Source organism: Perca flavescens, chromosome 12 (genome assembly GCF_004354835.1).
Source record: "Perca flavescens isolate YP-PL-M2 chromosome 12, PFLA_1.0, whole genome shotgun sequence".
Lineage (NCBI taxonomy): Eukaryota > Metazoa > Chordata > Actinopteri > Perciformes > Percidae > Perca > Perca flavescens.
Genome location: NC_041342.1, coordinates 33,339,722 through 33,351,058, shown reverse-complemented (window position 1 = coordinate 33,351,058; position 11,337 = coordinate 33,339,722). Strand labels below are relative to the sequence as shown.

The window sequence follows — 11,337 nt, the reverse complement described above, 5'->3', positions numbered from 1 at the left end:
TCTTTGTTACAGAAATCGGGATCTTTTAACATCTGCCTTCTCACCCTGGGTGTAGGGAGTAAAAAAAGTCCTTTAAAACAAACTTTTTGGGGCTTAGTTTACTTAATGTAAACATGAACCTTGTGAATTATAAAATACATCTGGAGGTTAGCTTCTTTATTGTACAATCTAAAGCAGAAGTTCTCAGAAGAATCTCTTGAATATCAGAGCTAAACTTAGCCTGGAAATCCACACCCAAATCTGAAAGGTTAAGGGTCTGGCATTGAGTAATGAAATCGATTTCTATCCTCCTTCAGCACGAAGGAGGATAGAAATTGAGTGAAACCAACAAAAGACCGATCAGTCGACTGTGGGCGGAACTGCTGATTACAGCAAACTACAAATTGACACTGAATAGAAAATGTGATCCAATCGGGACCCTGTGATTGGGAATCAAAATCTGAAAATCCCTGGCGATACCCAGCCCTAATTCTAATCGACAATGCAACACAAAATTATGCAAAAGCTCCACTTTAAAGCACCGGAGTGCTGATAAAAAAAAAAGCAAAAAAACAAAACAAAAAAACAACAGTTGATAACAACTTATCAACTAAAGAAATCTTAGTCGACTGAAACTAGGGATGCACCGAATCCAGGATTCGGATTTGGCCGAATATTGGGCTTTTTGACAGTGCTGCACTGTCAATTTTATTCTCGTCTTTTATCTAGTGGTATTTTTTGAACAGATAACGGACACATTTCGGAGAATTTTTCCAACGCGTGTGTAACATAGAACTGTTTAGGATATTTTGCAAAAGTTTGCCTGATTAAACTAAGTCTTATAGCGACGGCTATACTGTAGGTAAAGAGAAGTACTTCCACTCTTGTTATAGGTAACGAGAGTACAAAGTCACATGATCCTGCAGGGCCCGTAGTGAATAAGATGGTGAAGAAATATGGTCCTGCCTGTTTGTATTTATCACTTTGAACTGCTCTTTAATGTTTTATGTAAAGCACTTTGAATTGCCCTGTTGCTGAAATGTGATCCACAAATAAAGCTGCCTTGGCTTGCCTTAACCAGTGGATTCTAGGGCTGCTAATCGGTGGTTTTGGTCTTAGTCAACTTAGATTTCTTTATTCCATTAGTCATGTTTGATGCTGTTTTCATGCTGAATGACTTATTTCCAAGAAACGTACGAGGACATCTCTGCTAAACACAAGAACTAAAGTGGTGCTTTTAGCACGACTCTTTGTGGAGAAACTCAGATTTACAGATCTGTCGATTAAATCAACTAATCGATTAGTCGATACGATTGAATGAGTGTTAGTTGACTAAGAAGTTCTTCAAATCGAGCACACAGCCCTAGTGGATTCGGTATTCAGCCAAACCCCAAAAAATGGATTCGGTGCATCCCAAAGTGAAAGAAAAATGACCGATTAGTCGACCACAATCGACGGGGCGATCAGGGAATTATGGTTCTTGTGGTTCATCTTACACGAGTCAGTACTTTGGTGAAATGATTAAGTTGCAGCCCGGATGCTGTGAAGTCGAAAACGTGACAAAAAAAGTGAAGTGTTAATGTGACTTCCTCAGTTGCTTCAGTCTGTGTTTGAGCTCTCTGCTCCTCTTCCTCAGCGCGTCCTTCGCCGTCACCAGCTTCCTCTCGTCCTCTCGGATCTCGGAGATGAACTCTGTCGCCGTTTTCAGGATCGCCACTTTGGCCGCCTTGTCGTTGCCGGCCACGGCGGGGACCTCGTCCCTCAGAGCCACGAAGCTCATCTTCAGCTCGTTGCGGCGCTGCCTCTCCAGCACGTTGTGAGTCCTGCGTTTGGCGTGGTCGTCCGAGCCGCTGTCCGAGCGAGGACTCGTAGACGGGCTAGAGCCGCCGCCGCTGCTGTCGGACTTCATCCGTTTGCCGAGAGCCGGTTGGAGAGCTACCGAGGGCTGCTGGGCGGCGTAGTTGTGCTGGTGGATGTTGACGTGACAACGCTTCAGGACCAGCGGCGCCGAGGTGACCGGGTCAGGCCGCCGCGAGGCCCTCCGCCGGTCAACCGTCACCACATCGATCTCGTCCTCATCTTCCTCCTCCTCCTCCTCCTCCTCGGTGTCCTTTTCTTCTGCTTCTTCGTCTTCTTCTGGGGAGAAACACGGAAAACATTCTGGTGTTAGGATCACCGGAGGAAACAGGGAACACGAAAAAGTAACGTTTTAAAATTAAGTAAAAAAGTAAGATTAACTGTGTGTGTGTGTGTGTGTGTGTCTGCAGTATGTCTCTGTGTGTGTCTTTGTGTGCATAACTCTGTGTGTGTGTGCGCATGTGTCTCTTTGTGTATGTCTGCGTAAGTGTGTGTATATGTGTGCATGTGTGAGTCTGTGTGTGCGTAAGTCTGTCTGTCTGTCTGTCAGTGTGTGTAAGTGTGCATGTGTGTCTCTGTGTGTGCATGCGCATGTGTGTCTTCATGTGTATGTCTGCGTAAGTGTGTGTGTGTGTGTGTGTATACGTGTGCATGTGTGTCTCTGTGTATGCGTAAGTCTGTCTGTCTGTCTGTGTGTGTAAGTGTGCATGTGGGTCTCTGTGTGTGCATGCGCATGTGTGTCTTCATGCGTAAGTGTGTGTGTGTGTATATATGTGTGTCTCTGTGTGTGCGTAAGTCTGTCTGTCTGTCTCTGTATGTGTGTGCGTGTAAGTGTGTGTGCAAGTGTGTCTCTGTGTGTGCATGTCTCTCTGTGTGTGTGTGTGTGTGTGTGTGTGTGTGTGTGTGTGTGTGCGCGTGTGTGTGTATACACACAACTGTAATATAATCGTAACAACCCCCCCTCATAAAACTGCTACCACAAGTCAGACAATAGAGTTTATTTTTACGTGTGATATCAGCTTATTAAATGTGAATATTGTTCTAGTTTCTTCTCTCCTCTGTGACAGGAAACTGAATATCTTTGAGTTGTGGACAAAAACGAGACATTTGAGAACGTTTCGGGACTTTTTGGGAAACACTAATCCACATTTTTCACCATTTTCTGACATTTTAGAGACCAAACTACTCATCCATAAAACATTAAACACCTTAATCCACAATGAAAATAAATCGATAGCTGCAACTCTAACTGTGTGTGAAAATGGTGTCGCGGAGTAGTGACACCTGTCGTTTCCATAACAACCAAAAACTGGAGTCGGAGCACAGCGAGTTATACGATATGATGCTCTAGGATAATGTAGCAGTAGCAATTGTTATAGCAACAAAAGACACTCTCGGTTGCTTTTTGGAACCAAAAAACTGCCAGCTTTCTTCTTTTATTACTACAAAAAGCTCCCTAACCAACTTCTTGTCCAAAGGGCCATATTTTAAGGTGTGTTTAGGGTGTGTCCAAATCCACTTTTGCTAGTTTTGACAGTGGAAAAAAGGCTCCGTGTGCCAGGCGCCTGGTCCTAAAGGGTTGTCCTTAGTGTCTTCATTAATCAGAGGTGTGTTTTGGGCGTAACATGCAATCAACCAATCAGAGATCATCTCCCATTCCCTTTAAAAGCCAGGCGCGTTTGGACCTTGGAGCATTGCTGTTATGATGGAGGATTTGCACCGTAATATTTTTATTTGTAATCTTCTGCATGTGTGTGTGTGTGTGTGTGTGTGTGTGTGTGTGTGTGTGTGTGTGTGTGTGTGTGTGTGTGTGTGTGCTGCTGTGCGTCCCTGTGTGTGTAACAAGCATAGTGTGCACGAGCCTAGGAGCATTTTACTAATGCTCTGTCAAAATAAAATAAATAACAATGAAATGCTGCGTTATTGACTTTAGACCAGGTTTTTGTTGGTCAATGGCACAGTCACTTCCTGCTGCCTCAAGATAGTAATACTCTCAGAATGCACCTGAACACACCTCCATGTAAGACCAGCATGCCCAGAATGCACCTGAACACACCTCCCTGTAAGACCAGCACACCCAGAATGCACTTGAACACACCTTGTGCTGCACTGGGTGCCAGCTAGGAGCCCTTAGTGTGATCATGGCCTCATCCTTTAAGTGTTTAATTGAGTAACTCTTTCAAAATAAAAGCCCGTTGCCCACCTGATTCGCTGTCGCTGCTGGTGAGAGGTGGAGAGTCCAGACACAGCTCTGGTTCTACCTTCGTCGCTGCTCCACGGATGCTCTTCTCTCTCAGGCTGGTGAAGGGGAACACCACGGAGGGGTCGATGCAGTCTGTCGCCGCTGTGTGGAGGTCCTGCAGGTACCCCGGGTTCACCCGAGAGCTGCTCACCTGGGGGTAGGAAGACAAAATAAATAAGAAAAAGAATCGACATTTATCACATGACTTCTGGACCCCTTTTTGTATGCCAGTGAAAACACCTTTAGACTGTCCATTGGATGGATGCACAATCTTGATAGTTTCTCCTGCAAATAATAGGGCCGTGCTCAATTGAAGAAATTCTTAGTCGACTAACACTCGTTCAATTGTATCGACTAATCCATTAGTTGATTTAAATCGACAGATCTGTAAATTTGAGTTTCTCCGCAAAAGAGTCATGATAAAAGCACCACTTTAAATCTTGTGTTTACCAGAGATGTGCTCGTACCTTTCTTGGAAATAAGTCATTCAGCATGAAAAAAAAAAAAAAAAAAAAAAAAAAAAAAGCATCAAATATGACTAATGGGCTAAATAAATTTAAGTTGACTAAGACCAAAACAACTGATTAGTCGACTAATCCACTAAGAGGGAGCAGCCCTAGCAAATAAATCTACAAAACCGCAGTCACAGTATCTTTGAGTCACCCACGCTCAAGGGGGTAACTTTGGGGGGAGGGGTTGAGATCTCCACTTTTGAGCATATCATAGACTTCATTTCCTGCATTGTGGTGACTTTTTCTGCAACGATTTGTGCCTTTTCAATTTATGGTGCAAAATGTCTTTATTTATGTAAGAAAGTTATCATTAGATATTTGGGAAGGGCTGCACTGGCCAGTTAACCTGACAAGCCAGACCCACATCCAGATGTTGGGTCTGGGATCTCCCCATTGGTCAGGGCTCAGAGGGGCGGGACAAACGGTTGTCTTTCAAGTTCCCTCTGCACCAATAGGACAGCGCTACAACCAACCAGAGCAACGCTAGTTGATAGATTAAACTTTAAACTCCCAACACATCTTCCTTTTTTAAAAGAAGGACTTCAGTGCCGTTCTTTGCTCTTTTCTCAAAGAAAATCTTTCCTAACAAAGCTAGAAATAATATCACATCCATACAGGGATAGTAGTATACAGTTGTTAAAACATAATAAAATTTCATCTCTGGAAAACACAAGAATTAAAGTGGTGCTTTTGCAGTGTTTCCTCTAGGATTTTTTTTAGCAGTGGGGGGCAGATCTGTCGATTTATTCACCTCTATTCACACACAACTAGAGATGGTCCGATACCACTTTTTTGCTTCCGGATACCGATTCCGATACCTGAACTTGCGTATCGGCCGATACCGAGTACCGATCCGATACCAGAGTGTCATATATTTATTTTTATATTATGTTTTAACAGCTGTATACTACTATCCCTGTATGGATGTGATATGATTTCTATCTGTGTTGTCTGTCTGGCTCAGGTTAAACTCTTTGTGAAACATGAACAAACAATGAATGCGCCAGAACTTTCTTTTATTCTCCAGTTTGACATTAAGTTATAACTGAAAAAGAACATAAATAAACTACTTTAATGTAGATTTTCTTTAGGGCTTTATTACGTGGTATTGGATCGGTGCATAAACTCCAGTACTTCCCGGTACCAGCGTTTTAGGCAGTATCGGAGCCGATACCGATATCGGTATCGGAACATCTCTACACACAATGAGGCATATTTTCTGTACTTTTGGAGGAACTGTAGGTCTCCAAAATCTATTTTACAAGAAATTCTTCATAGGGAAACCAAAAAGTGAAGTAGGCTATATATATATTATGAAACCATTCATAATGAAACTAATTGCATATTTGCCTCAGTGGGAAAGTTGTCAGCCTTGCTGTGTGCATTTGATTTTTCTTGGCTTTGGAAAAAGAACTCCAAGGCTCGGTTATAGGGGAATTCAGGAAGAGGTGGCCCATTAATGCTGAGTAGCATACCTGCTGCTAGATGGTCCCCCTGTGGCCTGGACTTTTGAAATTGATATGAGTGATAACTTTTGCACGACTCTGCGGAGAAACTCAGATTTACAGATCTGTCGATTAAATCAACTAATCGATTAGTCGATACAATTGAATGAGCGTTAAGTCGAATTTCTTCAATCGAGCACAGCCGTATGGATCGGTTCTCGATCTTATTTCGGTCAATATTGAAATCACGATAATTTAACACGATTAGTCGTTGAGTTCTGGAAAGATGTTGAACTTTAAACATTTTTTTTACCTTTAATACTTTTCCTATTTAAACTTAATTTTTTCATTCAGAACATAAATAAGAGTTTACTTGCTAAATGTAATGAGCTAAATTAATTGTTTTTCTCGATTCTGTTTTTGTGATCATTGGGAGCCGAAATCATAATCACGATTACATTTAGATTAACACAATGGGAGATCGGGCTTTTTGACCCCCGTCTGTGAAATGCTCTCCCTGACCACCTGAGGACACCACAGACTGGATGCTTTTAAACGTGACCCCAACCCTTAAAACCCACCTTTTTAGGAGAGCTTTTGAGTGAACTCGTGCCCTTTTCCTTATTGTTTTCATTTCATGTCATTCTATTCATTTTTTTTTATTATTTTTATTACTTTTTTTATTGCTCTTCATGTGTTTTTATTTTTTTTACTTTTTTTAGTACTATCATGTAGGACTTTGGGATTTTGATTATTATCATTATTATTTTATTATAATTATAATAATTATTATTATCATTATTATTATTATTATTATTATTATTATTATTATTATTATTATTATATTATTATTATTATATTATCATTATATTATTATTATCATCTTATTATTATTATCATTATTTTATTAGAATTATTATCATTATTATTATTATCATCATCATCTTATTATTATATTATTATCATTATCATATTATCATCATTATTATCATCATCATCATCATCATCATCATCATCATCACAGCCCTACAACAATGCTCACCTGTTGATCATCCGCTGCGTCTCCGTTAGCGCTGTCGGTCCCGGAGGAGTTCTGGCGTGCTCGTAGCGAAGCCAGCCTCTCGGACACGGCCTTCTCCAGCTTGGTGGCGGCGGCGAAGCTGCTGCTCCACATGCAGTCCTGGATGATGAAGGACTGCAGGAAGGCTGCCGAGGGGACGCGGCGCTCGCCCAGCAGGTCCGACACGGCCTCCAAGTGCTCCGCGGCGGACAGCGAGGCGTCCGAGAGGGAAGGTCTCCGGCTCGGAGACAGCGGCGGGGTCGGCAGAAGCTCGAACTTCTTCCAGATGTCCTCGCCGGGGCCCGGGACGAGCTGGCTGCGCGGGGGCGGGTAGAAGTCCTCCTCCTCGCCATCCACGAAGAAGTAGGGCTGCAACGTGTCGTAGTCGTAGTCGTAGTTCCCGCAGGACACGGGCAACACCGGCGGCATTATGGCTGCCTGGGAGGAGACCAAACATGGAGGTTAGCGTTGGTACGTTTCACGATAACTACTTTTAAAATTAAAAAAGGTGCTGTAGGTAGGATGGGGAAGATCCCAGGGCTGCTCGATCATGGGAAAATAAAATAAAAAAAAAAAAAAATATATATATATATATATATATATATATATATAAAAAAAATATATATATATTATATACAGTATATATACATATAAATAAAAATATATATAAATATATATATATAAATAAAAAAAAAAAATATATATATATATATATATATATATATATATATATATATTTTTTTTTTTTTTTTAAATATATATAAATAAAAAAATAAATATATATAAAAAAAAAATATATATATATATATATATATATATATATTTTTTTTTAACTAATCGATTTTTTCTATAACTAATCGATTTGTTGATTTAATCGACAGAGCTGTGCTCTTTGAGAGGTGATTAAGACTAGAAAAGCACAATATAAATGTAGTTAATTAACCATCTGTAGAACTGAGTTTCTCCACAATTAATCCTGCAAAAGCACCACTTTAAATCTTGTGTTTACCATAAATGTGCTCAGAAGTTTCTTGGAAATAAGTAATTAAGCATTAATAAGCATAAAAAATGACTAATCGACTAAAGAAATCTTAGTCGACTAAGACCAAAATGACTGATTAGTCGACTAATTGACTAAGAGGTGGCAGCCTTAGTAATCACGATTATTTCGGTCTAGTTTCTTCTCTCCTCTGGGACAGTAAACTGAAGATCTTTTGAGTTGTGGACAAAACAAGACATTTGAGGACGTCATCTTGGTTTTTTTGGGAAACACTGATCCACATTTTTCACCATTTTCTTTATTTATAAATATATATATAAATCACGATTATTTCGGTCAATGTTGAAATCAAGATAAAAATAACAAAACATAAGGTTAGCGTTTGTACTAGAGCTGCAATGATTAATCGATTAGTTGTCGACTCTTAAATTAAATCACACTATTTTTATTATTATTTTGATAAATCGATTAGTCGGTTTGAGTAATTTTTTTTAAGACAAAAGTCAAAATGATCTTATCCCAGCCACTTTAATGTGAATATTGTTCTAGTTTCTTCTCTCCTCTGGGATAGTAAACTGAAGATCTTTTGAGTTGTGGACAAAACAAGACATTTAAGGACATCATCTTGGTTTTTTTGGGAAACACTGATCCACATTTTTCACAATTTTCTGACATTTTATAGACCAAACAACTAATCGATTAATCGAGAAAAAAATAAAATAAACAGATTAATCGACTAGCAAAATAATCGTTATTTGCAGCCCTAGTTTGTACGTTTTACGATAACTACTTTTAAACAGGTGCTGTATGTAGGATTATGAAGATCCAAGATCTCAGTCCCCCCCCTCCTTTCAGCTAAAGCCCAAAAAAGGTCTCCTAAGTCCCTCCCCCCACAAGGGAGAATGAATGCGTGTGCATGAGCAGTGATTGACACACAGTTAGACACCTCCCCCCTGGCTCTGATTGGTGCACCTGTGCACTACAGGCTGTAGGTGATGCCAGAGAAGCTGGATTTATTTGTATTTAAATGACCTGCTTCATGTAGTTCTACTGGAACATAGGTTCAGTTTCAGCTAATATGACAGAAAGTTAAGTTTTATAAGTCTTACCTACTGCACCTTTGATCTAACTTAAAGTAATCTTTCATACATAAAAGCTGAATGAATGAAAATTATATCTTCTGGCCACACCCACACACAAACCGGTTTCTCTTCTTCATAAAGAAATAAAAAAACAGTGTTATCTCAACCACAAAGCAGTGATTAAAAAGGGAAATCAAACATCTATTCAATAAGGACTTCGTTTGATTGTCTTATCACTTTAAAATGCGACTCAAAGAGTCTTTATCATCAGGAAGTAACTTTGAAATTTACTATGTAAATAACTCAAAATTCATTTTAGAAAGCGGGCTGTGCTGCATTTAAAAAAAAAAAAATAGATGATTAGTTCTGGTTATAATGAAAGTGCAGTTGTAAGATTTGCTGGCAACGTTCGTCAATACCGCACTCACACCAGACTTCACTCAAAAAAAACGGGTATTTTAGTTTAATTTTCCTTGTAATCCAAGTTACCTATATAAAATATGACCCAAACAGAAAGATTATGAATCAATAGTCGTCAAACTATAATTCGGCATGCAGGATTCCCCCCATAAAACCTTCATGTGATACTGTCAATGCAGTCTAATTCTGTGACACTAGAAGGGCAAATCAATCAATCAATTATTGACAGGTGACTCATTAGTGCTCAACTGATAAACTAACGTTACCCGCCTTCAGTTATCACAGCTTTTAATTGATCTGCTATAACTCTTTATGACTAAAAAGGTCAAAGCTATCGGAATAAGACTTGTCACCATTATAAAGAAGGTGTAAATCCGGCGACACTTTCGGAAACAAGTACAGCCGTCAAACAAAACTTCATTCGAAAAACAGTAAGTTTAAGATTCTCCAGTTTGTAGTTGACTGTTAACACAATAAAATGTGACTCTAACATATATATTATTTATCAATAGAGTGCCCTCTACACTTCGGCATATATAAACCTGCAAAAATAAACTGTCACCAACAACATTACAGCACAAACTACAACAAAAACACTGCAGCGGACGGTCAGTTACCAAAACATTCAACTCTATTTTAGTACCATGAAATCGCCCTTTTAAGTTACAGCTATCTTAATGCAGTTTATTGCCATGGTATAAACTAATTACAGGGTTGAATTCAGCATACCTTTAGATTGATTAAAAGAGGAAAAAATATCTCCATGCATGAATAATAACTCACCGTTATGACTCCCAGGGAAAACTAAGTAAAATCCAAATATTCCGCGGAGTGACAGTTAAATCCTCACAATGCGTTTCATCCAACGCAACCAGTGTTTGACGAATATATCCTTTCTTTCTCTCTCGATAACAGTGAACTACAAAACTGTAGTAAGTATTTAACGCTCAGCCGGTGCACGGTGTTGTTGTCTCAGCATGAATCATGACAAGCTGCTGCTCTCGAGACATTTAATACTCCGGCTTCTTTTTTTCTTCCTCATCCGCCCACATGAGAATTTCGCGCCAAATGTGGGCTACGTAGTAAACTAAAAAGACACGTAAGCGTGTAATTGACAGCGTGAAAAATAAATAAACACTTTATTCTGTTAGGAAGAGTTATTTTTCCGGAAAGTATTGCGTGTGAAAGCAGCAATAAGATGCGTTAGATATGGGAACTCTTTTCCTCCGCGGATGTGTAGCGCAGTGATTTAAGAGGGTGGTTCGCGTTAACGGTAAATGATGCTGCAGAGGCACGAAGTTCCGAGAACTCAGTTCAGTCAGTGATTAAGTCATGAAAACCAGGATTAAATCAAGTAATGAAATCAAAAGATTAAAGTCAAAAAAGTGATGAAATTAATTAACGAAATAAAACGATTAAAAACACAGAAAAAGATAAATTGTAAAAGGGGAAAAAAATAACAATACTAAAAAAGAAAAAAAAGAAAAACAGAATAAAACCATAATATAAAATAATTAAAAGAAGAAAAGACATGAAATAAAATAAAATTCTAAAATTATATATATAAAAAAATGTGCCAAAAATACAGTAAATATAAAAAATATTTGCATATTATTCTTAATATTTTATATTATTGTTGCTCTCTGCTCTTGTTACATTTTTTTATATATACTGTATTTTTGGCACATTGATATATATATATATATATATATATATATATATATATATATTAACGAAAAG

General features: G+C 38.9%; 1 protein-coding gene across 2 annotated transcripts; it reads right to left on the bottom strand.

The window, feature by feature from the left end:
* Positions 1–1,441: 1,441 nt before the first annotated feature.
* Positions 1,442–10,783, bottom strand: LOC114565462 (transcriptional regulator Myc-like). Of its 2 annotated transcripts, none has more exons than XM_028593520.1 (4): positions 10,381–10,783; positions 7,078–7,533; positions 4,040–4,229; positions 1,442–2,115 (listed from the first exon to the last, which is right to left on the bottom strand). In XM_028593520.1, the coding sequence occupies exons 2-4, from the start codon at positions 7,522–7,524 to the stop codon at positions 1,556–1,558; spliced, it is 1,197 nt and encodes a 398-aa protein (XP_028449321.1). In that variant the 5' UTR covers positions 7,525–7,533; positions 10,381–10,783; the 3' UTR covers positions 1,442–1,555. The 2 variants fall into 2 exon arrangements, with proteins under 2 accessions (XP_028449321.1, XP_028449322.1); XM_028593521.1 differs by having other exon boundaries at positions 1,442–2,112.
* Between the last annotated feature and the right edge of the window lie 554 nt (positions 10,784–11,337).

What these genes read in the sequence shown, in the direction of transcription:
- LOC114565462 (XM_028593520.1), bottom strand. Translation starts at nt 7,524, where the DNA reads ATGCCGCCGGTGTTGCCCGTGTCCTGCGGGAACTACGACTACGACTAC. An exon ending in ACGCAGCGGATGATCAACAG is followed by an intron (nt 4,230 to 7,077) that starts GTGAGCATTGTT and finishes TCCTACCCCCAG; the next exon opens with GTGAGCAGCTCTCGGGTGAA. An exon ending in CAGCAGCGACAGCGAATCAG is followed by an intron (nt 2,116 to 4,039) that starts GTGGGCAACGGG and finishes GTTTCTCCCCAG; the next exon opens with AAGAAGACGAAGAAGCAGAA.